The following is a 26636-nucleotide window of genomic DNA, read 5'->3' on the forward strand; positions in this document are numbered from 1 at the left end:
TGTGTGTGGTTAAAAACCAAATTTTCTAAAGTCTCCCTTGATTTCTGCAATCAATAGGTTATAAAAAAAAAATATTTTCAGGATATCCTTGGTATGCCTGAATACAAATCTGCCCCTTGTTAGGACAACTGATCTATTCAACTTGTGTGTTGTGGACTCAGGAGGAGCAGCTGGTGATCAAGAGTTGGCCCGAGCAGGACTCCTTAATCTGACTGAAGTTCTGGAAACATCTTTGGAGATTATAACGATTAAACGACACTCTTGGCCACATTTGCTTTGGAACAAGACCGTAATACTGTACTCCACCTTTAGACATATTTTTGAACTGTTTATGGGGTCAGGGTTTTTTTCCCTGACTTTTCTAGAAGGAAAAGAGAAGCCAGAATCCTGGCTCTGGGGGACTTACTTGCTCTTACTTAAAAATTTCCTTGTAGATGTTTTGTTATGTCTGGTGGACAACATTTTTTATTTTTTGATCTAAAACATTGGCTTTTTTTTTTTTTTTTTTTTACACAAGTGAGAGAGTCTCCAAATGTTGTTAATTCTGTACCTTGCTTAGGGCCCTGTTTACCAAGGCGTGTTGGTGTTTTTAACAAGCCTACAATTCAGTGGCGTAGCCAGAATGTAATTTTTGGGTGGGCCAGTGGGTAGGTTGGGTGGCCATGCATTTCTTCTTCCCTTCTCTACCCCCCCCCCCATGAACTTTAAAAGTTAAATACTATAAATTTGAACCCCTCCCCACCCCACCCCGACATCCCATCTGAGTCCCCCTGCACGACCCAGTCCCCACCTGCCTACCAGCTCCATGATCGACGCGCAGATGACCCTCGTCTTCCATCCGGCATCGAGTCTTAAAAAAAAAAAAAAAAAGCCCGGAGAAACGCCTCGCGTCTGCTGTGCACTGCTGTAAAGCAAGCAGCAAATCGTCTCGTCGGTCCTTCCTTCACTGTGTCCCGCCCTCTGATGTAACTTCCTATTTCCGCAAGGGCGGGCACAGTGAAGGAAGGACCGACGAGACGATTTGCTGCTTGCTTTACTGCAGTGCACAGCAGACGCGAGGCGTTTCTCCGGGTTTTTTATTTTTAAGACTCGATGCCGGATGGAAGACGAGGGTCGTCTGCTCGTCGATCGTGGAGCTGGTAGGCAGGTGGGGACTGCAGCGCCAGCAGAGCACCCCCCTCCCCACCTGCTGACACCCGGGGCTGGGGGGGCCTGGAGGGAAACTGGCTGGGCCTGGGCCCGTCCAGGCCCACCCGTGGCTACACCCCTGCTACAATTAGCATGTGCGTTAACTGTGTAGGTGCCTTTTAAATCTTCTATTAATGCATTTATTTATGGCACTTTAAAATGCAAATGTAAACTTTATACTGGAGCTTATTTTAACTTTAACTGCATAAAAAGGGTCTTTTGCAAAGGCGGGCTAGCGTTTTTAGCACACGCTAAACACTAGACACCCCCATAAAAATATGTAGGCATCTAGCACTCGCTTATTTTTTAGCACGCCTTTGCAAAAGGACTCCTAACTGCACTTAACCGATCATCGCAAACCAACCGGCACGGGCCATGTTTTGCTACTGCGTCGGGACAGTCCTACATAAACATACCAAAATGCAATTAAACACATTTGCAAACCATACCAACTACTTCAAAACTAAAGCATGACGTGCCAGGCTGTAACTGGGTAGTTTGTTATTAGCTGACCCTCACAAGTATAAAGTCAACACACCGATATCACAGTAGAAAATATACAAAAGAGATTTACTGGCACAAGTATAGTCTTGCATTACGTTTGGTTTAGTTTTTAAGCAGTTTGAGTGTGGTTTGCAAATGTGTTTAAATTTGCAGTTTGGTATGTTTTGATGTAGTACCGCCCGCTGACGCAGTAGCGAAACGTGGCCCACGTCGGTTGGTCTGCAATGATCAGATAAGTGCAGTTAATGCAGCTAAAGTCAAAATAAGCTTGAGTATAAAATTGACGTTTGTATTTAAAGTGGCTTGAATAAACATATTTAAGCTCACTGGTATTTTATTTGTTACATTTGTATCCCACATTCTCCCACCTATTTGCAGGCTCAACGTGGCTTACATAGTGCCGGAATGACATTTGCCGTTTCCGGTGAGAACAAATACATTGTGCTGTTGTGGTTAAGATGAAGTTTATGTGGCAAAGCCACAGAATGGTCGGGATGTGTTGTGATCATACGTGCTTTGGTTTTCTTGTGTAGCCAAGGTCAGTCTTAAGTTGGATCGGGATGGTAAGCCTTTTTGAACAGGGTGGTTTTTAGTATCTTCCAGTAGAGAGGTGTGGTAGCCGTGTTAGTCCACTCTCAAAGGTTATCAATAGAAATCAAACAAAATAAAACACGGAAAAGAAAATAAGATGATACCTTTTTTATTGGACATAACTTAATACATTTCTTGATTAGCTTTCGAAGGTTGCCCTTCTTCCTCAGATCGGAAATAAGCAAATGTGCTAGCTGACAGTGTATATAAGTGAAACCATTCAAGCATTACTATGACAGTAAAATAGATACTATTGGAGATTCTACATGGAATGTTGCTACTATTGGAGATTCTACATGGAATGTTGCTATTCCAGTAGCAACATTCCATGTAGAAGCCTGCGCGGCCACATTGCTGATCTACAAGGGCCGACTTCTACATGGAATGTTGTTAGTGGAATAGCAACATTCCTTGTAGAATCTATAGAAATCAAACAAAATAAAACATGGAAAAGAAAATAAGATGATACCTTTTTTATTGGACATAACTTAATACATTTCTTGATTAGCTTTCCAAGGTTGCCCTTCTTCGTCAGATCGGGTTCTACATGGAACGTTGCTACTCTTTGAGATTCTGCTGTGGAATCTTGTCACTCTTTAGCATTCCGGAATCTTGCTATTTTTGGGGGTTCTACATGTAGAAAGATGTGTGGTAGCCGTGTTAGTCCACTCTTAAAGGTTATCAATAGAAATCAAACAAAATAAAACACGGAAAAGAAAATAAGATGATACCTTTTTTATTGGACAACTTAATACACCTATCCACACCCATCCTGTTAGAATATCAATGATATGCTTTGATGGCCCCATGCATACCTCCGACTCACCCCCATCCTCCCACCCTGTCAGACTGTCATAGTAATGCTTGAATGTTTTCACTTATATACACTGTCAGCTAGCACATTTGCTTATTTCCGATCTGACGAAGAAGGGCAACCTTCGAAAGCTAATCAAGAAATGTATTAAGTTATGTCCAATAAAAAAGGTATCATCTTATTTTCTTTTCCATGTTTTATTTTGTTTGATTTCTATAGATTCTACATGGAATGTTGCTATTCCACTAGCAACATTCCATGTAGAAGTCGGCCCTTGTAGATCACCAATGTGGCCGCGCAGGCTTCTGCTTCTGTGAGTCTGACGTCCTGCACGTACGTGCAGGACGTCAGACTCACAGAAACAGAAGCCTGCGCAGCCTTCTACATGGAATGTTGCTAGTGGAATAGCAACATTCCATGTAGAATCTCCAATAGTAGCAACATTCCATGTAGAATCTCCAATGGTATCTATTTTACTGTCATAGTAATGCTTGAATGTTTTCACTTATATACACTGTCAGCTAGCACATTTGCTTATTTCCGATCTGACGAAGAAGGGCAACCTTCGAAAGCTAATCAAGAAATGTATTAAGTTATGTCCAATAAAAAAGGTATCTTATTTTCTTTTCCGTGTTTTATTTTGTTTGATTTCTATTGATAACCTAGTATCTTCCAGAAGTTTAGGTGGTCATAGGTTGTTTTCACTGCTTTTGGTAGTGTGTTCCACAGTTGTGTGCTTATGTAGGAGAAGCTGGATGGACAAGTAGATTTGTATTTAAGACCTTTGCAGCTTGGGTACTGTAGGTAGAGATATGATCATGTTGAATTGGAGGTGTTTTTGGTTGGTAGGTCGATTAAGTCTATCGACCATAGAGAATTTTATGAACCACGGTGCAGATTTTAAAGGCAATGCGTTCTTTGATTGGGAGCCAGTGTAGTTTTTCTCGGAGGGGTTTTGCACTTTTGAATGGCGTTTTTCCAAATATGGAATCTAGCTGCCGTGTTTTGAGCGGTCTGAAATTTCTTTAAGGTTTGTTCTTTGCATCCTGCGTACATTCCATTGCAGTAGTCTAGTTGGCTTCTTACCATTGATTGTATCAGGTTGCGAAGGGTATCGCTCGTGAAATATTGGTTCACGCGTTTGAGCTTGCACATTATGACCCGATGAAGAAGGCAGGCGAGTCACGAAGTTTCTTTCCCCATATGAAACAAGTCGCCACTGAGGAGTCAAGTAGTGTTGCGTTCATATTTTTTAAAAAAATTTTTTTTAAATATGATATGAGCACTGGGATTACTTAGTTGATCACAAATCATAGGCTGGAATGTCCTGTGAGCTGATCTGATGACAAGATGAGAACACAGGAAAATGCTGACTCATGAGGTCTGAATGTGCTTCCAGGGCTAGTAAATAGGGAAGGGGCAATAGCAATTTCCCCAGGAGAAATGTGAGAGGGAGAGGGTAAGAAAGCAGGAGAGGATGTTCGGGGGGAGGGGGGGGAGGGGGGGGGGAGGGGAGAGGAAGAAGTGAAAGACACTCCTGCTGCTTTCTCACTGTCTAAAACTAACTTTTTCAAAACTAGGAGTGTAGCAGTTACGTCAAAATTACTGCAAAGGAAGTAAAGTCACTTACCGTGTCAGCTCTTCACGAAGATTGTTAGGCTCAGACGAGTAAAACTTGACACGCAAATGGAGACAGTACGGTGGGCCAACTACCAGAAAAAAGAAATAAAAAAGGTTCAGCTTTGGCTGCCAGTCATTCCCCTTTCACCAAAAAGAGAGAGAAATCCACCTACTGACAACTGCTCAAACTAGGGGAACACTTTCAGTGCAAGTCCGCACGTCAACGGCTCACTCTCACTGTCAGGGCTGAACCAGCCACAAACACACGAGCATGAAATCAATCGCCCCGAGAGTCAGCGGCTGAGCCCAAAGTGCCCATGAAAGCAACCACGAGCCATGAGTACCACGAAAGTGGAGAAGTTACTCACTTTTCACTTGTTTCTTGATGCTCTTCGTATTATCCAACCAGTGCTAGGGAGGAAAGGAAAAACAACGGTTAGACTTTAACACGGCCTGTGTTCATGAAGAGAAGGGATGGAACAACGCAGTCGAGTTACCACATCGTTGTGGGCCAAACTACTGGCTGGTCCAGAAATCTTTCTAAAAATCAAAGCACCTCCCAGAGTTTGACTTAAAACTGCCACCTTTCAACTGAATCTGATACACATTTATTGGGATTTATTAACCACCTTTATGAAGAGATTCACCCAAGGCGGAATACAACAGGTACAGTTTAACCTAAAACTTACAATTTTGTTAATAGCATAACAATAATAAAATAACCAAAGAATAAACAAATACAATAAATGAAAACTGTAAATTGAAACCTAATAGAATTACTGTGAAACAGTATCAAAAATATACATATTTAACAGCACTGGAATTCAAATACCAGAGATATAATATAATGTTAGCATAATACTAATGATACACCTAACAAACATGCATAAGAACATTCAACTAACAGATACGATGCTAGTGACTTTCTACAATACAGCTTACTATATAGCTGAGGGACCAATACACACTAATAGAAATGCATCAATACTCTCTTCTGAATTCTCTTTCCCCATACTCTCACCACACTTAAAACTCTACCACAGATAAAATTGTTTTACCCTAATGTTCTCTTGCTATTGTTCTATCGCCCTATCATTTCCCCACTGTTACATTCCATTGTTCTATTCCCCAAATGATATTTTGACTTTGACTTCCCCTAACTCCTCACAATGTAACCCATAATCGTACTGTAACAAATTGTATTTCCATCATTCACAATGTATTGTAAGCCACACTGAGCCTGCAAATAGGTGGGGAAATGTGGGATACAAATGCAACAAATAATAATAATAATAAGAGCAAATATATGATGGGAACAGGATGGGTGGTACCAGGGGCGTAGCCAGCCTTCCGTGGGAGAGGGGTCCGAGCCCGGGGGGAGGGGGCACATTTTAGCCCTCCCCCCGGCGCCGCCCCCCCACCGCCGACATTGCCGCCCCCCCTCCCGCCGCGAACCCGCCGCCGCTACATCCTACCTTTACTTTTGCTGGCGGGGGATCCCACTCCCCGCCAGCCGACGTCTTCTTCTTAGTCGCTTCCCGCTCTTCAATTTGTTTGCTGACGTCCTGCACGTTGTACGTGCAGTACGTCAGACTCAGAGAACAGAACTGTTCTCTGAGTCTGACGTCCTGCACGTATAATTACGTGCAGGACGTCAGCAAACAAATTGAAGTGCAGGAAGGACTGAGAAGACGTCGGCTGGCGGGGAGTGGGATCCCCCGCCAGCAAAAGTAAAGTTAGGCGGCGGCGGGGGCGGGTTCGCCGGGAGGGGGGTCCTGGGGTGAATCTGCGGGGGCCCCGGCCCCCTCAGGCCCCACGTAGCTACGCCACTGGGTGGTACAGAGTCAGTTGGGATAATTTGACGGTTGGCTAAACTCAAGGCAAGTTCTTTATATAGTTAAGCAAGAGATACGGAACTGATTTAAGTTACAGTGTGTGTAGCAAGCTAGTCCATGTGCAGATTGAGTGTATATAGTCAGTCACCTCTGTGTATTAAAAGCTTAGGAGAAGAGCCAGGCTTTCACCTGCTTCCTGAAGTAGAGGTAGTCTCAAGTTACAAGTAGCTCCCTCTGGGAGTAAATTTCAGACCATGGGGGCTATTCCTGAGAAGGCTCAATGGTGGGTATCACATCGTAAAATTTCTTTTGATGAGGGGACAGATAGTGATGATCCTTGAGAGGACCATAGAGGTCTCAAAAGGTGTGTAAAGGGTTAACTTATTCTTTAAGTACTCTGGCCCATTTTTTCTGAGGACCTTGAAAATCAAACAGTTTTAACGCTGTAAGATAACGTCAGAAGAAGGCGGGGCAGTGAGCAGCGAACAAGGGAAGGCTAGAGACGTCGGGACTGGGAGCACCGCCTCCTTCACTGACGCTGCGCTGCTAGAGGAAGGTAAATTTAAAAGAAAAAAAAAAGGAACGGGATCTTGGGGGGGGGGGGGGGGGGGAGAAGAGGGCGGGCAGTTCCTACATGGGAGCGGGAGGGCAGGGTAAGCACGCAGCGGCGGCGCCCCCCCAGAGGATAGCGCCCCCTGCGGCGCTTACCGCATCGGCACGGCCCTGCTCTCAGGTGTGTGACAATGAGAGCTAGCACTGCGAGAACAAGTCTTAAACAGGGAATGCAAAGGTGCGAGGCCATGACCTGAAGCTATAGAAACATTTATCCCTGATGTGTTGAGGAATTAACATGTAATGTGATATGGATAGCTCGCCAACTCCCAACACAATGGTTCAAAGTGGGTTACAATAAGACAAAAACAAAACAAAAAAATTTTAACAACAACATTTTTGGAATAGATAGGTCTTCAGATTCGTTCGAAAGCTCAAGTAGGTTGGCATTTTTTTCTACATGAAAGAGAGAGAGCACCAAGAATTAATGGCCTGGTAAAGAAATGACAATTCCTAAGACTTCGTATACTTAATTCCCACCACTGATGGAAAGTAAAGAAGACAAGGCATTCCTGATCTAGAAGAAAAAAAAAAAAAAAGGAGAGCGAGAGAAAGATAAATACTCTACACAAAAACCTTCAAATATGTTGTAAATTAAACAACTTCTTAATCCTAATAGGGGATATATATATACTAGGAAAAAAGGCCCGTTTCTGAGCGCAATGAAACGGGCGCTAGCAAGGTTCTATAATGGTAGAGGCCCCCTCCCACCGTCCCTCCGAGCTGCTTGCCTGCCTCCGTGTGACCGTCGAACGTTGTTCGTGGTTCGCTCTGTGTGGGGAGGGTTTTTTTTTTTTGCTGCGCCTCCGTGCCTGTGCCGTTTCCATTTCGGCCCTCGAGTGTCACTGCTCCGCCCTCGACGTCATCACGTTTTGACGCGAGGGCGGTGCAGACACTCATGGGCACACCGGATATCTCTGGCGCCTCAACTTCCGTGGAGGCTTCATTAGAAGGTTGGGGTTGCCTTTTATATATAGAGATAATAGGAGGTACCTAAAACATTAACAACAAACAGTACTCCTGTTCTATATAAAATTACAAAATCTTTATTAGTGAAAACAAACCAGTGCATTAAAAGCATTACCAAATAGTATCCCTGCAACCCACTCACACTTCCATCCACACCAGACCAGTGGCGTTCCTAGTGAGGGGGGGGGGGCGGTGGGTGCGGTCCGCCCCGGGTGCATGCCGCTTCCTGTTCCGGGGCAGAGGGAGCATGGAACGAGCGAAGCCGACAGGCGCGCGGCACCCACCCAGCAGGTAAAAATGCACCCGGGGGGGTGGGGTGTCGTTTCACCAGGGGGGGGGGGAGAAGGTGTTTCGCTGGGGGTGGGGCACTGCACCAGCGATCCGCCCCGGGTGTCAGCCGCCCTAGGAACGCCACTGCACCAGACTTATACCCTGATCACATATGTAAATCTCACAAAGAACATTGAACATAAACCCTAAATTGCAGTTTCTTCAGTCTCTGTGTATCATCAGAGCACAATCTCAATAAAGATCAGTCAGTGAGCCCTAAAAAAAACACAAGGGCACACAAAACCCAGTTCTTAATAATTGTAGCAGATATTGAACATTGCTGATCTTTGTATCCAACAAGTTCTCAAGTGAAGAAAGAAAAAAAAAAACTCCACTGCAATATAAAGCCACTGTTCTTATCCCTGGGATAAAAAAAACCACAGAGAAACACTGGGAATTGCAAAGTCACACAAATCTTCTGTGATCCTCCTGCACACGGTCAAACCTTTAAATTAAAGGCAGCCAAAGAATGCTTCAGGTAAGTGGGAGGCTTCCAGGGATAGGTAAATTAAACCCACATAGTTGGTATACTCCAAAGTTCCCCAATGCGAGACTGCATTTCGTAGCTCTTCCTCAGGGGGAACCACCCCCTTATTACCAACGGGACTAACGTCCAGGCAGGGAATCCCAGCCCCACCTCCAAGCTTCCAGCAATGTTCAATATCTGCTACAATTATTAAGAACTGGGTATAAAGTCTGGTGCAGTGGCGTTCCTAGGGCGGCTGACACCCGGGGCGGATCGCCGACGCGCCCCCCCCCCCCCAGTGACATGACACCTTCCTCCCCCCTGGCGAAACGACACCCCACCCCACCCCCCCTGGGTGCAGTGCCCCCCCCCCAGCAAAATGACACCCCACCCCCCGGGTGCATTTTTACCTGCTGGGTGGGTGCCGCGCGCCTGTCTTCTTTGCTCGTTCCATGCTCCCTCTGCCCCGGAACAGGAAGTAACCTGTTCTGGGGCAGAGGGAGCACGGAACGAGTGGAGCCGACAGGCGCGTGGCACCCCCCCAGCGGCATGCACCCAGGGCGGACCGCCCCCGCCCCCCCCTAAGAACGCCACTGGTCTGGTGTGGATGGCAGTGTGAGTGAGTTGCAGGGATACTATTTGGTAATTCTTTTAATGCACTGGTTTGTTTTCACTAAAAGATTTTGTAATTTTATATAGAACAGGAGTACGGTTTGTTGTTAATGTTAGTAAATTAAACAAGCCAACTAAAGGAAACTGGCAGCAACTGGAAGCCAACATAAATCCACCAAAGAGTTGCATGGTGAAATCTCGTTACCATAAATCAATTTAGGTGCAGCATTCTGTAACGTCTGCAGTCAAGAGTGTAGATGATAGAAAACAATATAGACTACTAGTAAAAAAGGGCCCGTTTCGGAAAAAAAAATGAAACGGGCGCTAGCCAGGTGCTTACTGAGGGGGGCACCGGGATCTCCCAGAAGTGCTGTTTTGGCGCTGCTTTCTGTACCGGCCCGCCCTCGACGTCATAGCGTTTTGATGCGAGGGCGGAGCTACAGTTCCCTCTCGGTGTTTTATTTTTGTTTTGGGCTCGCTGCTACTCCGCTGTGTCAGCCGAAATTCGGAGGGGGGCTCCAGGATCTCCCTCAAAGTCCTGTATCTGCGCCGCTCTGTGTACCGCCCTGCCCTTCACATCATGGCGTTGTGACGCGTGGGCGGGGCATACAGACATTGGGAGTTGGATGGGCTTTAGCAGCACGAATCCACGATCCCTTTCCTGTGGAGGCGCATGTGTGTTGTCGGCTGCGGGGCGTTCCTGGTTTAATTGGCACTTGTGTTCTGTGGCACGGGGCGTCGTGACGTAGCATCAACGTCATGGCGTTCGACGCGAGGGCATGACAGACAGGTATGGGCAGTGGAGAGGCTTCACCACCATGAATCCACGAACCCTTCACGAAAGTGGGTGGAGCTTGGGTGGCTTCATTCGAACGTTGGGGTTGCGAATTATGTCCAGATGGGGCGTGGCTGAGGGCGAGGCTGAGGGCGGGTGTATGAGTGAGAGTGAGAATGAGTGGTGTGAGAGGCTGAAACAGTACAGGGCTTCAGTGTTTCCCTGCCACACAGTGAGCTTCAGAATTGGAGGTGAGAATTATTTATATAGATTACATTAATCTACAGTCATCGGCATAGAGAAAAAAAGTTTGCCCCCAGAGAGGAAAAACCATAACAAAATGAAGTCATGTACACATTAAATAATATTGGGGAAAGGGGAGACCCTTGTGGGACTCCATAACGTGATCTCTACTAAGCCGAAAGTTTATTATTCATCTTGACTTGATAAAATCTATGTATCAAAAACTCTCTTATCCAATCCAGTACACTACCTGTAATACCTAACAGGCTCAACTTATATAGTAAAATACCACAGTCGACCGTATCGAAGGCAGCAGCAAGATCGAACTGCAATAGTACAGCAGTGGTACCCTGAGAAAACAAGGTTCCCCTGACTAAAGGGTTCAGGAATTCACACAGATTCTGAAAAGTATATACCGTATTTTTCGGACTATAAGACGCACTTTTTTCCCCCAAAATTTGGGAGGAAAATGGGGGGTGCGTCTTATAGTCCGAAGGTAGCGTTTTTTGACCTCCGTTCCGTACTTACAGGATTCCATGTTCCCTGGTGGTCTAGTGACGTCGGGGCAGGAAAGAGCCCCCTCTTTCCTGCCCATCGCGCTGCTCTCCGTGCTTCTCAATGCTTTCCGACGGTCTCGGCGAGATTCAAAATGGCCGCCGAGATTCTCGGCGGCCATTTTGAATCTCGCCGAGACCGTCGGAAAGCATTGAGAAGCACGGAGAGCAGCGCGATGGGCAGGAAAGAGGGGGCTCTTTCCTGCCCCGACGTCACTAGACCACCAGGGAACACGGAATCCTGTAAGTACGGGACGGAGGTCCAAAACCCGGACAAGACGCACCGGAGCACCTAGGTTTTAGAGGAGGGAAAGAGGAAAATTTTTTTTTTCCTATTTCCCTCCTCTAAAACCTAGGTGCGTCTTATGGTCCGGTGCGTCTTATAGTCCGAAAAATACGGTAACGCATACCTCGCTGGTTTTACCACAGAAAAACAGTTGAGCATCGGAAGAGAACTGTACCACACTTCAAGGGAAAGGGTTACGTTTGCTAAACCTCAAGGTGTTGAATTTGGTAATGTCTTTCTTCCCCACCATCTCAAAGTGTGCTGGGCCTCAGGGAGCGCACCCAACCGCCGACACGTGGGAGAAGGGACACGAACAGTAGTTTATGATGAATCGCGTAATAATTCCTTGAAGGAGTGCGAGAAGCAGTCATGTCACGAGACGTTCAGCATAGAGAGGAGACTGGCTTACACCCAGAGCAGAGCAGGAGGTGGTCCCAAGTAAGGTTACCATATTTGGTCCCCCCCCCCCCCCCCAAAAAAAAGAGGACACATGCCCCGCCCCTGTCACATATCACCCCACCCCTTTCACCCACACTCCCCTAAGGGGGCCATTTTGAATTGGTGCCAGGACCGTCAGCATTGCAAGGGGAAGAGAGAGAATGCAGGGCGGCTCCTTTCCTGCCCCGAAGAGGTCACTAGACCACCAGGGCAATAGAGTAAAGTAAGAGGAGGGGATAGGACACCATTAGGCCCACCCACCGCCTGCCCGTTTGTCCAGAAATCCAGACAAACTGGCAGGCTGGCAAAACCCGCCCGGTTGCCCAGCCATGTCCTCAAAAAGAGGACACGTCCGGGTAAAACCGTACTTATGGTAACCCTAGTCCCAAGAAACAGGAGTCCACTCTGATCCCCATGGAAATAGATTGGGTTTTCCAAGGAAAAGGAGATTTGTGAATCCAAATCCCCCAGCTACCTAATTTTGTGTTTCCCGCCTTTAAGAAACTGTACCAAGGATCGCACAAATTTTTTGTCTTCACTGCTGTGGTTCTGCCATCTCAAGAGTCCATCAGTAAAGGAGCAGGGACTGTCCTTCTATGTTAAACTGTAAAGCGCTGCGTAACCCTAGTAGCGCTTTAGAAATGTTAAGTAGTAGTAGACTTCTGTTTCTGAGGAATCCTACTAGAAAGTGCTTGGAATTTCCTCCCACTTCATAAATATAAAAATATGGTTAAATTCCTCCAAAATCCCACATATAGCCTCTAGAATTAACACGAAATGAATGCAGAACAATGCGCAAAACAATGAACATGACGCAGCACAATACAAATTTGCTCTTCGACTCTACATTTCTCCCAGAAAAGCCTTTCACATGGGACTCTCGCCTTGGGGAGAAGTGCCTCAAATGCAGGGATCCGGGGGGCCACCCTCGGGCACATGTTTTGGTCCTCCTGCAAGGGCACAGTCCGAATTTGGAAGGAGCTAGTGCAATATGTTTCTGAGATGTGGAAGGCGGGCTGGAAGTATGGCGCTGCTCATGGGCCATCCTATTCTCATACACCCTGTCCCATCAGGATTTACCGCTCTTGTACGCAAAGCTATTGTAGTGGCTAAACAAGCAATACTCTCAGAATGACTTACATACAACTACCCTACAGTATCGCAGTGGCGTTGTGCATATGATAACGTTACTGCGGGTAGAGAGGGTGGAGTGCGTTTCCAACTCACTTGGACTCCCTTTTGGAATACTCTGACTCCAACTGCCAGGAGTAGACTGTTAAACTTCTAGATATTGCCCTGTACCCTGCGTTATTATGTTCTATTAGATTGTAAGCTCTTTGAGCAGGGATTGTCTTTCTTCTATGTTTGTGCAGCGCTGCTTACGCCTTGTAGCGCTATAGAAATGCTAAATAGTAGTAGTAGTAGTCTCTTGTAACCAGAGCTAATATTGTGATGTCATAATGCCTCAGGCCACCAATAAGAGCCAACCTCATCAGTGATGTCACAATGGCTTGATTGTCCTATACTTGGCTCACTTTTATTACATAGCTCTTTGAGCAGGGACTGTCTTTCTTCTATGTTTGTGCAGCGCTGCGTATGCCTTGTAGCGCTATAGAAATGCTAAATAGTAGTAGTAGTCATTTGATGCCATAGCAAGGGAAAAAGGGGGGGAGGGGAAGGGGAGGGAAGGTTAAGTTCTATTTGTTGGGGTAGAAGTTCTATGTGTTAGTTTAGCCACATGGGGGGAAAATATCAGACGTTCATACATGATGATGTTAACTTTTCTTCTTAAGTTTTGAATAAAAATGATTGAAACACAAAATGAATGCAGAGGAAGTCAACTTGCTTGATTCCTCCCCCCCCCCCCCCCTGTTTACAAAGCTGCGCAGCAACAGCCACTAGCACGGCTTTGTAAACTGGGGGGGGGGGGGGGGTTGTTATTCTTTCAATCATCCTCTAATCATAAACCCACCCGGTTAAATTCTGGGGGAAAAAAAAAATACCCCACCCTACCCCTTTGCATCTATCCCCTGAAATGGAGCCCCATCCTAAAAGAAAATCCTATCCCAAAATTAATTCCCCCTTCATAGCATTTCATAAACCAGACTCATTTACTTAAATCTGATAAAAATAAGTCCAATAAGGTACTTAGAATAACTTCAAAATCCTTATTAATTAAATCAAACAAAATAAAACATGGAAAAGAAAATAAGATGATACCTTTTTTTATTGGACATAACTTAATACATTTCTTGATTAGCTTTCGAAGGTTGCCCTTCTTCGTCAGATCGGAAATAAGCAAATGTGGTAGCTGACAGTGTATATAAGTGAAAACATTCAAGCATTACTATGACAGTCTGACAGGGTGGGTAGGAGGTATGCATGGGGACATCAAAGCATATCATTGATATTCTAACAGGACGGGTGTGGATAGGTGAGGGGAGGGTGATCAACAGAGACATACAGCTTTATGGTTTATAATGGACTAGGAACCCCAGATCCTTGTTAAGTCCTTTCTGTTGGGTGTTAAAATATTCAATCATTCTGACTTCAAAGGTCTTACGTTCTTGTATGGTTTTAAAGTTACCTTTCAGTATTCTCACTGTGAAATCACTGGTACAGTGTCCTGGTTCTGTGAAGTGCTGTCCCACTGGGGCGGGGGCCCTACTGGCTGTATTGTTCATGTGATGTGTATGTAAATTGAATCTTGTCTTAAGCATCTGGTCTGTTTCTCCAATATAGCATCCTTCGTTACATATTTTACACTGAATGATATATACCACATAGGAAGATGAGCAAGTGAAAGATCCCTTTATGTTGAGTATCTTTCCTTTGTGGGTAACTGTGGGGTCCTGTGAAATATTTTGGCATAGTTTGCAACTGGATAAATTACAGGGAAGTGTGCCCTTCTGTTCCTTTTCAGTCTGTGATGGAAGTTTACTTCTGATTAGCTTGTGTTTTAAGTTGGGTGGTTGTCTGAAGGCCAGTACTGGTGGGGATGGGAATATCTCTTTCAGTAATTCATCCTCCTGGAGTATAGGTTGTAGATCTCTTATGATTTTCCTCAGTTTTTCCAGCTCTGGATTGTATGTCACTACAAGGGGAATTCTGTCTGTGGATTTTTTCTCCTTGTACTGTAGCAGATTCTCCCTGGGTGTTTTGAGGGACCTGGGGTTCCTAGCCCATTATAAACCATAAAGCTGTATGTCTCTGTTGATCACCCCACCCCTCACCTATCCACACCCATCCTGTTAGAATATCAATGATATGCTTTGATGTCCCCATGCATACCTCCGACCCACCCCCATCTTCCCACCCTGTCAGACTGTCATAGTAATGCTTGAATGATTTCACTTATATACACTGTCAGCTAGCACATTTGCTTATTTCCGATCTGACGAAGAAGGGCAACCTCCGAAAGCTAATCAAGAAATGTATTAAGTTATGTCCAATAAAAAAAGGTATCATCTTATTTTCTTTTCCATGTTTTATTTTGTTTGATTTCTATTGTATACAGGTACTTATTTGAACCTGGGGCAATGGAGGGTTAAGTGACTTGCCCAGAGTCACAAGGAGCTGCCTGTGCCTGAAGTGGGAATCGAACTCAGTTCCAAAGTCCACCACCCTAACCACAGTTATTTAAACTTAATAACTAATTAAAATGATTTGACTGAAAAGAAACCTATTTCTCCACAGAGCTGAGCTTTGAATTCTGGTCCCAGTCTCCTGTAGGAACCGTATCCTCACAGACCTTGGGCCACTGGTCATTACAGCTACAGAAATCTTATCCTGCAAGTGTGCCAGGCCTAGCATTAGGGGATGGTGGCAAACAGGGCAACTGCCCTGGGCCTCCATGCCACAGGGGTCCACAAGCCTGTAGGTGAACTTTAGGCCCGTTCCCCCCCCCCCCCCCACACTCTCTGTCCCAGGCCCCTTGCATGTCTAATACCAGCCCTGAGGGGAGCAGACAGACTTGCTCTGCTCAACCCCCCATAATGAATATTCATCAGGCATTTAATGCAAGAACAGGGTTAATGCACAGAAGTCAGTTAGGCAGACAAGACTAGGGGTATTAAGTCACAGAACTGGCAAGGGTGTTTTCACATTCTTCAGGATTCAATCTTTTCAAACATAGATGCAGGTGTGAATTTGCAGAAAAATGGCTATTTATCAGATCAGGTGAACCTGTTCCACTGTTCGCCCACCTCTGCTCGCTCCGTTAGAGGAGACCTAGCTCCAGACACAGAAACACATGATGCTTCTATAAGCCCTCCTTGGGCTGGGGACTGAATGGGGAAAAAAAGAAAGTGAAGCCAGAGGGAGAGGGGAGGGAAGGGAAGGGGGAGGGAAGCAAAAGGACTTTGCATTCATGTCTGCTTCAGCTGAAATCTGTTTTCTTTCAGCTCCTCCACATTCCAAGGGTGGGCAGCTCCGAGCCAGGCACCAAGGATGGGGAGCCCAAGCAGGGAAAGGCCTCACCACCAACTCCTCCAAGGTTTAGACTAATTAGCGTCTCCCAAGAGGTCTGAAAATATACAACTCCTAGATTAAAAACAAAGGCTTAAGGTCTTTCGTATCAAACCTTACATGACAACAACGGAAGACATAGTAACATAGTAGATGACGGCAGATAAAGACCTGCACGGTCCATCCAGTCTGCCCAACAAGATAACTCATTTGCTGCTTTTTGTGTATACCCTACTTTGATTTGTACCTATGCTCTTCAGGGCACAGACCGTATAAGTCTGCCCAGCACTATCCCCGCCTCCCAACCACCAGCCCCGCCTCCCAACCACCGGCTCTGGCACAGACCGTATAAGTCTGCCCAGCACTATCCTCACCTCCCAACCACCAGCCCCGCCTCCCAACCACCAGCTCTGGCACAGACCGTACAAGTCTGCCCAGCACTATCCCCGCCTCCCAACCACCAGCCCCGCCTCCCAACCACCGGCTCTGGCACAGACCGTATAAGTCTGCCCAGCACTATCCTCACCTCCCAACCACCAGCCCTGCCTCCCAACCACCAGCTCTGGCACAGACCGTACAAGTCTGTCCAGCACTATCCCCGCCTCCCAACCACCAGTCCCGCTTCCCACCACCGGCTCTGGCACAGACCGTATAAGTCTGCCCAGCCCTATCCCCGCCTCCCAACCACCAGCCCCGCCTCCCGATCTTGACTAAGCTCCTGAGGATCCATTCCTTCGGCACAGGATTCCTTTATGCTTATCCCACGCATGTTTGAATTCAGTTACCGTTTTCATTTCCACCACCTCCCGCGGGAGGGCATCCCAAGCATCCACCACTCTCTCTGTGAATAAATACTTCCTGACATTTTTCTTGAGTCTGCCCCCCTTCAATCTCATTTCATGTCCTCTCGTTCTACCACCTTCCCATCTCCGGAAAAGATTAGTTTGCGGATTAATACCTTTCAAATATTTGAACGTCTGTATCATATCACCCGTGTTTCTCCTTTCCTCCAGAGTATACATGTTTAGTTCAGCAAGTCTCTCCTCATATGTCCTGTAACGCAAATCCCATACCATTCTCGTAGCTTTTCTTTGCACCGCTTCAATTCTTTTTACATCCTTAACAAGATACGGCCTCCAAAACTGAACACAATACTCTAGGTGGGGCCTCACCAACGACTTATACAGGGGCATCAACACCCCCTTTCTTCTGCTAGTCACACCTCTCTTTATACAGCCTAACAACCTTCTAGCTACGGCCACCGCCTTGTCAAGGCTGAGAAGCCATTTGTATAGTAACGGATAGAAAGTTATTTTTTGACCCTGGTTGCTTTAATGTGCAGTTACACTGTTATACCTAACAGAAGATGTAATTGAGTTTCTCTATCAGACTAGGCTAAAATAAGTCCTCCCACAAGAATTTAATTGAACCCTGCTCAGATGAATGCAAAACATCTGCAATATCAGTTCCATAAGCTGTGGCTGTTTGCATACAAGAATCTTGGGCCAACCAGGCTTCCTTACCTGAGAATACATCTACACCAGAGATAGCACAACCACTGGGCAAGACTAGGGGGGGGGGGGCAGCAAGGAACAGCTGCAGTAAAAGCATAATAAATTCCAACAGCCAAACAAATTCAAAAGAACCATCAACCTGTACTTGTACACCCAGGAAGAGTGAGAATTTACAAAATACCCCATTTACCCAGGAAAGGTTAGAAACTTGCCCTCAGATATATGCATTTAATATTTCAACGTATTTGTGTTTGGAGTCGTCTAACGGTTAAAGAAGCAAGATAATAAGCAGGGAAGCCCAGTGGAGATGAAAACGGTAACGGAGTTCAAACATGCGTGGGATATGCATAAAGGAATTCTGTGCATAAGGAATGGATCCTCAGAAGTTTAGCTGAAATTGGGTGGCGGAGCAGGTGAGGGGAAGAGGGGTTGGTGGTTGGGAGGCGAGGATAGTGGAGGGCAGACTTATACGGTCTGTATCAGAGCCGATGATGGGAGGCGGGAAATACTGCTGGGCAGACTTACAGTGGGGGAAATAAGTATTTGATCCCTTGCTGATTTTGTAAGTTTGCCCACTGACAAAGACATGAGCAGCCCATAATTGAAGGGTAGGTTATTGGTAACAGTGAGAGATAGCACATCACAAATTAAATCCGGAAAATCACATTGTGGAAAGTATATGAATTTATTTGCATTCTGCAGAGGGAAATAAGTATTTGATCCCCCACCAACCAGTAAGAGATCTGGCCCCTACAGACCAGGTAGATGCTCCAAATCAACTCGTTACCTGCATGACAGACAGCTGTCGGCAATGGTCACCTGTATGAAAGACACCTGTCCACAGACTCAGTGAATCAGTCAGACTCTAACCTCTACAAAATGGCCAAGAGCAAGGAGCTGTCTAAGGATGTCAGGGACAAGATCATACACCTGCACAAGGCTGGAATGGGCTACAAAACCATCAGTAAGACGCTGGGCGAGAAGGAGACAACTGTTGGTGCCATAGTAAGAAAATGGAAGAAGTACAAAATGACTGTCAATCGACAAAGATCTGGGGCTCCACGCAAAATCTCACCTCGTGGGGTATCCTTGATCATGAGGAAGGTTAGAAATCAGCCTACAACTACAAGGGGGGAACTTGTCAATGATCTCAAGGCAGCTGGGACCACTGTCACCACGAAAACCATTGGTAACACATTACGACATAACGGATTGCAATCCTGCAGTGCCCGCAAGGTCCCCCTGCTCCGGAAGGCACATGTGACGGCCCGTCTGAAGTTTGCCAGTGAACACCTGGATGATGCCGAGAGTGATTGGGAGAAGGTGCTGTGGTCAGATGAGACAAAAATTGAGCTCTTTGGCATGAACTCAACTCGCCGTGTTTGGAGGAAGAGAAATGCTGCCTATGACCCAAAGAACACCGTCCCCACTGTCAAGCATGGAGGTGGAAATGTTATGTTTTGGGGGTGTTTCTCTGCTAAGGGCACAGGACTACTTCACCGCATCAATGGGAGAATGGATGGGGCCATGTACCGTACAATTCTGAGTGACAACCTCCTTCCCTCCGCCAGGGCCTTAAAAATGGGTCGTGGCTGGGTCTTCCAGCACGACAATGACCCAAAACATACAGCCAAGGCAACAAAGGAGTGGCTCAGGAAGAAGCACATTAGGGTCATGGAGTGGCCTAGCCAGTCACCAGACCTTAATCCCATTGAAAACTTATGGAGGGAGCTGAAGCTGCGAGTTGCCAAGCGACAGCCCAGAACTCTTAATGATTTAGAGATGATCTGCAAAGAGGAGTGGACCAAAATTCCTCCTGACATGTGTGCAAACCTCATCATCAACTACAGAAGACGTCTGACCGCTGTGCTTGCCAACAAGGGTTTTGCCACCAAGTATTAGGTCTTGTTTGCCAGAGGGATCAAATACTTATTTCCCTCTGCAGAATGCAAATAAATTCATATACTTTCCACAATGTGATTTTCCGGATTTAATTTGTGATGTGCTATCTCTCACTGTTACCAATAACCTACCCTTCAATTATGGGCTGCTCATGTCTTTGTCAGTGGGCAAACTTACAAAATCAGCAAGGGATCAAATACTTATTTCCCCCACTGTATACGGTCTGTGCCCTGAAAAGGACAGGTACAAATTCAAGGTAAGGTATACACATATGAGTTTGTCTTGGGCAGACTGGATGGACCATGCAGGTCTTTTTCTGCCGTCATCTACTATGTTACTATGTTCAAATCCCACTGCAGCAACTTATCTTGGGCAAGTCACTTAACCATCCACTGCCTCGGGTTCAGATTGTGAGTCTTCCAGGGACAGGAATCTTCTGTACCTGAATGTACACTGGTCCGATATCTTCTGTGCTTGTAGGTGATATAAGAAATTAAATTACGCATTTTTCAGGATGGTTCTGGAAAGCATGGCATTCAAGTGACTATAGTTATTGAGTTTACCAAAATCTCAGGGGGGAGCCTAGGGCCCTGGAAGTTAAAGATGGGCGCAAGGCTGAATGTGCACCTGGGGAGCCTAACATCCTTGCCATCAACCCTGTCCTACCCTGCACCCGTTGCAAAGTCCATCACGGGTTGCGGGCAAGCTGCTCCGGGGATCAAGTTGAGCGCTCAGTTCTCTCTCAGCGTTAGAACACACGCACACTAAGACAGATCCGGACATTTGCAAGAGAGGCGTTATGCAATGGTCTTTGGCATGGAAGTACATTTTATGGAACGGCCAGAGAACGGTACGAAATGAGTCTACTGGAGATACTAGTGGCAATAGGATCCTACGGCAAATATAATCTGGAGATGGGCCAATAAGTCTCAAGAAGCAAGACAAGAGCGGAACAGCTTGGTAAAATTCTGCTGCACGACTAATATTCTGCCAAAGTTGCTATGCTCATATCAGCCCTCTCCTAAAGTCACTTCATTGGCTCCCTATCCGTTTCCGTATACAATTCAAGCTCCTCTTATTGACCTATAAGTGCATTCACTCTGCAGCCCCTCACTACCCTCATTTCTCCCTACACTCCTTCCCAGGAACTCCGTTCACTAGGTAAATCTCTCCTAACTGCACCCTTCTCCTCCACCGCTAACTCCAGACTCCGTTCCTTTTATCTTGCCGCACCTTATGCCTGGAATAAACTTCCTGAGCCGCTACGTCAAGCTCCATCTCTAGCCACCTTCAAATCCGGACTAAAGGCCTGTTTGATGCTGCTTTTGACTCCTAACTTTTCACTTGTTCGTAACCTTTATCTTGTCTTCCTCTCTTCAACAGTCCCTCATCCCTATGTGTCCTGTCTGTCCTACCCTTACCCTTAATTGTCCTGTCTGTCTGTCCTGATTTAGATTGTAAGCTCTCGAGCATGGACTGTCTCTTCTTCATGTTCAATTGTAAAGCGCTGCGTACGACTGGTAGCACTACAGAAATGATTAGTAGTAGTAGTAGTAGTAAAAGGAATTAAATCCTAGAAGCCCCATTAGGTGTACAATGATCTTCCAATACTTAGGCTCACGTTCCAAAAAAAAAAAAAAAAAAGTCTTTTAGGACACAGCATGAACCAAAACAACTACCCAAAGTGAGTAAGTCATTCACGTTAGATCTCATTTTTCATGTTCCAGGCCTTTGGAAAGAGATACTCATCACTGCAAAAATATTGCACAATTCATGTAATGAATCATGAAGCATAATGAACTGTAATTATTCATTAAGACATCCCACAGTGCAGCTGCGTGATTGGCTAATGGGGATCACATGGCCAAGTCAATACACAACAAGTACAGAGACCGGTTTCAAACTACCTGTTTACAGCTGAACAGCAGGAATGAGTTATGAAGGATGAGCAGGACTGCAATTCACTGGCCGATCTGAAAGACACCTAATCTTCCTTCTCATTAGCTTTAACCGAGATGTGCGCTAACCCCCCCCCCCCCCCACACACACACACACACACACACACATAAATCTGTGTGTCATGTCTCATCATAGATTATTATAATAAAAGGCTGGAGACATTTCACAACAAATGAAGCATGAACACACGCTATTTAGAAATATATGAAAATAAGTACACAACAGGGTATATCAGCAAGGCTCTGAAGATGCTACAGCAGTGACAGGCCTGTTTCTTGCAAAAGACGAGTAGGAAAGCCAAGGGGCGTTTTCCAAACATCTTCTCCAGAACAAATTAAGTCCCAATGGTGAAAGCTGCACAAAGTTTGTATTTCTTTTGGGTCATCTTGTAGCGGAAGGTTGAATCTAGGGCACTCTCGTGAGGCAAACTGGTCTCACCAACTGTATGTGAACAGAGTTGCTACAAGGGTATTAGATGTTTTAGATGACCCTTTAGCCTTGTGCCACCTGCAACTAGTTTTTAGGCTCCTCCCGTCAGACTTTGATAATCAAACTCATTCATTAATTGCTCCATCACCACCTCTCCCAGAGCAATCCTGTAAAAATATAATTGGATCATACTTCTAAATATTAAACTTTGCTTCATGTATAACGTAAATGAGGGCAATTTCTAAAAGCCTGGGACAATGGTTCTCTGAAAATACTGTCTACTCTTCCCACAGGGAGAAGTACACGCTAATGGTTCGCCAAGTTTGCTTTATCTATCTGGACAAACTGTTCTGTTTCAACTGCGTCTGCTCTTTTCCACCTATGCAAGCTCCTAATCTGGCCTACTGGTTGATGTCAAGTCCTGCATGTGTCAAACTTGAGCACCAGTAGAGAGGCAGAGAGTGAACAACTCAGAACGGGAGAAAATGTTACAGAAGAGCAGACATAAACACACTAGGGAAACTGCTCGATAGGAGCTCCACAATGGATGCCATCACCCTGCGTTTGGTCTTTGGGTCAATGAGGGGATAAAGATCCAGTGTGCACAACCCTGAGAAGGACGATACTGCCACTGGTGACACCTGCTGGCTGGTTTAAGAAAAAAAAAACACACACACACATCAGGTGGGCTTTGGTGAGAAGGTGGTCTACTACTAAACATTTCTAGAGCGCTACTAGGGTTACGCAGCGCTGTACAGATTAACAAAAAAGGCCAGTCCCTGCTCCAAGGAGCTTACAATCTAATGGTCTATGCTACAGAATGACACGGGGACAGAGCTTGCGGGGTGGGGACGGGGACAAACTAGTTGGAAGGGTAGAGGGTGGTGGTGGGAAGGAGGGTTATTACAGCTGGTCATGGTTATTGTTGTTTTCTATTTGTAATTTATACACAACAGTTGCACAACACATTGTTCCATTCTATACTTTAATAAAAAGATTTAAATATAAAATCATAAGCGTTCAAGGCTTCTGTAGATGAGGACAGAGCCCACAGGGACAGAACCTGCGGGGACAAGGACAGAACCCATGGGGACTTTGTCCCCGTGTCATTCTCTACTCACAAAATTGCTATAGCAACAGCTAGACTACCCTGGAATGAGATTAAGGAAAGGAGAATACCCTGAGCAATTACAAAGGATGGCTCGTACCATGCGGACCCAGTGAAAGACCATTACAATTGAACCCCACTTCCAAAACATTACCTAAAAAAAAATATGTCACAAAATGAGGTCACTTTGCAAAGTAATGTATTTATGAAACAAGCATTAAACGAGTACTCAGCATGATTCCTGCACGGTCATAAAAGGGACTTAAAATTTTCCTTAAGCTTCTTTAAAAAAGGTGAAGAACCAGTATACTAATAACCAACACACCACGGAATCCGTTTTTATGGGTATCCTATAGCCGACAGTGATGCACCGTACCTAGCAAAAACCTATAAACACCAAAATCCCATAACCAAATTCCAGTATCCCGCCCCCCCCCCCCCCATTAAATTACAAGAGCAGAGCAGACCTCCCCATCACATCAGGGACAGACAAGGTAGCGTCCACCCAGCTGACTCTGGAAAATATCAGGTCAAGAAGAAGTCACATACGAGGCTCCACACCCACTCTAACTCACTGGAAAATATCCCCTCAATGATCCTGCTGCCGGCATTAAATCCGGATAGTCAATGACTGGCAATATCCGGCCACCGGCATTGAATATCTAGGGGCTTTTTTTTTTTTGGATGCTAAAATGTTAACTGGTTCAGGGCTACCGAGAGACACAGCCGGGGCAGGGCAGCCGCCGCCCCCTGAACCGACTCAGGCCGCCAGCTTTAAAGATGTTCTTTTTCTCTCTCAAAGCATTTGATAGACATTAGAAGCTCCAGCAACGATAGAGAAAGTTTCTTGAAGCATCTACAACCCGCAAAGTCCACCTCCTCTCTATTTTAAGATATAGTCTACCAAATTGTAAAACACCTTAATGCACTGCAAAGGGTGGTATGTCAATTTTAAAATAAACAAAATGGGTCAGTGGTCCTAGCCGAGGAATCCTACGAACAGCTAAAATCTGCAAATACCAATTTCTGTAAAGGCCTTACTAGGCCACATTCCTCACGCAAATGTCACTGATTTATTTACTCATGCCAAACTTCATTACATGGTTAATGATACTCAATACTATGGTAATCCTTTTGCCCCTATCGAAGAGCCTCTATTTGCTGCTCTACGTGCCCGCTTTCCCACGCGGAAAGATTTTTCCGTCCTCACTTCCCAGCGATGGAATCCAGAAACTGATCCCATCGAAACGTACATTCTTAAAATGCAGCAACTATACCGTGATGAAACTGAAGAAAGATTTGATGCTACCAATAACCTCCCAATTTTTTATCACCTCTTTAAAGAAACTTTACCCATTAAAGTTAAAGAGGGGCTTGAGAACACTGTAGGCATTTCACAGAAACCTTGGCCAGAAATGAAAGAACACAAACTCCACCATCTTTCTGCTTCTTCTGGTTTATTTCCAGGTCTTCTATTTTGCTCTAAATATTTTGTTGCGTTTGTAATGGGAGGAGGAAAGGGCATTACTTTCAGACCACCCACTGGATGCCTGCAAAGTATTTTGCTAACAAATCAGTTAGCATTAGCACTGCCTATACCATTGTGAAAAGGGGATTTTAAAAGCTCTAAATCATGAACACTTCAATTATCAAGCAAAACATACAAGGAAAAATAGGGGTGAACCTAGGAATTTTGGCTAAATTATTACCAAAGGAATAATCTGGATCCCCTCTGCTGGATGTGTGATCTACTTAAATTTGATTTTCATACTGTACACCATGCTGCTCCTGTCCCTTCCCCATTGTCCTTACAATCTGATAGGTCACCCCGTACATGTGACCATTTCCCTCCAATCACTGAAGCACTGGCAATTGCTGCCTTCAGTGCCTTTAAGTGACATACAGTGTTGCCAGGTGGGCGGTTTTCCGCGACCCGCCGCAGGAAATGTTTGCCCGCGGCGGGTTGCGGTTTTTCGGGCTTCTTTTATGTCTTTTGGCCGGTTTTTTTTCGGCTGCGGGGGGCGGGGTTAGTGACGTTTTGGGCGGAGCCGATGACGCGGGGGTGGGGGTGTCAGGGGCGGGGTTTGGGGCTGGATTTAGGCTGGTTTGGGTGGGAAAAAAATTTTCCACCTGGCAACCTTGGTGACATACACTGTCAGTCTCCAGCACGGACCCTATTGGTCCCTTTCAGAGTTGCAGGTCACGGGTTATTGGGCTACTTTCTTACACTCGCGCAGCCGCACGCTGGAGCCCTGGAGAAGAGAAACAGGAACTATTGGACATCCAGAATGAGGCTTGAAATGAGTTTCAAGCCTCATTCTGGATATCCAATGGGAGAGAGGCTGTGACAGGAAGGAAACATCACGCTGAGTCTGCTTGTACTGCTGTCACACAGCATATACAGGCAGGCCCACTCACACTCGCAGGAGTAACTGCAGTGAGAGGAGATGAAAGCGAGCACATGGGCCACGCCGGAGGATGGAGGCAGAGCACATTGGTGAGCCCCGCTCTTCAGATAGCCTATTGGGCAGCTTGGGCTATCTTTGGGCTCACGTTGGGCTGGGAAATATTTTCCCCATCTGGCAACCCTGGCTTCCCTTTCCTTGCCTTGTGGGTCCTTCTTGCCCCCTCATCCTGTAAAGCAGATTCTCCACTGCTCTACCCCTCTCTCCTCCTGGAAATCAGACTCATTTCACCACAAGCCATCTCCTTTTAAACCCATCACCAGTAAAGGAGTGTGGTAGCCGTGTTAGTCCACTCTTAAGGTTATCAATAGAAATCAAACAAAATAAAACATGGAAAAGAAAATAAGATGATACCTTTTTTATTGGACATAACTTAATACATTTCTTGATTAGCTTTCGAAGGTTGCCCTTCTTCGTCAGATCGGAAAAAAGCAAATGTGTTAGCTGACAGTGTGTATAACAGTCCCTCATAGATGGTCTAGCAGGGTGGGTAGGAGATGTGCATGTGGACTTAAAGCATTTCTGATCTGATGAAGAAGGGCAACCTTCGAAAGCTAATCAAGAAATGTATTAAGTTATGTCCAATAAAAAAGGTATCATCTTATTTTCTTTTCCATGTTTTATTTTGTTTGATTTCTATTGAAAACCCACCACCACAAATTTCCTTTTCAGCCCAACCCTTTAAGGATGTCCCCTTTTCAAGCTCTACTTCTGCAATAGATCAGCTCATTCCACAGACATTCCATATCCACCTCTCTGCAATACCAGCTTGTCAGGAACTGTGAACACCCAGTACAAAGACACTTGCCCCCAGGCAAACAGACTTCCAGTTTTCAGTTTCTACAAGCAGTAACTGATCTACTTATTATGCAACCTACTGTTGAAAGTCAAGAAAAACAACAGTCTTCTTTTTGGATGCTGGGCTGCAGCTGGTTTAACTGTCAGGATAGTAATG

General features: G+C 45.6%; 1 protein-coding gene across 1 annotated transcript in view; it reads right to left on the reverse strand.

Annotated features, from left to right (window-relative positions):
• Positions 1-26636, reverse strand: part of LOC115475142 (band 4.1-like protein 5) — a 203457-nt gene that overhangs the window by 150651 nt on the left and 26170 nt on the right. Inside the window, exons 4-5 of the mRNA XM_030210881.1 lie at positions 5086-5128; positions 4728-4806 (exon numbers count right to left, since the gene is read on the reverse strand). Coding sequence (XP_030066741.1) covers positions 4728-4806; positions 5086-5128 — 122 coding nt within the window. The remainder of the gene's footprint in view (positions 1-4727; positions 4807-5085; positions 5129-26636) is intronic.

Source organism: Microcaecilia unicolor, chromosome 7 (assembly GCF_901765095.1).
Source record: "Microcaecilia unicolor chromosome 7, aMicUni1.1, whole genome shotgun sequence".
Lineage (NCBI taxonomy): Eukaryota > Metazoa > Chordata > Amphibia > Gymnophiona > Siphonopidae > Microcaecilia > Microcaecilia unicolor.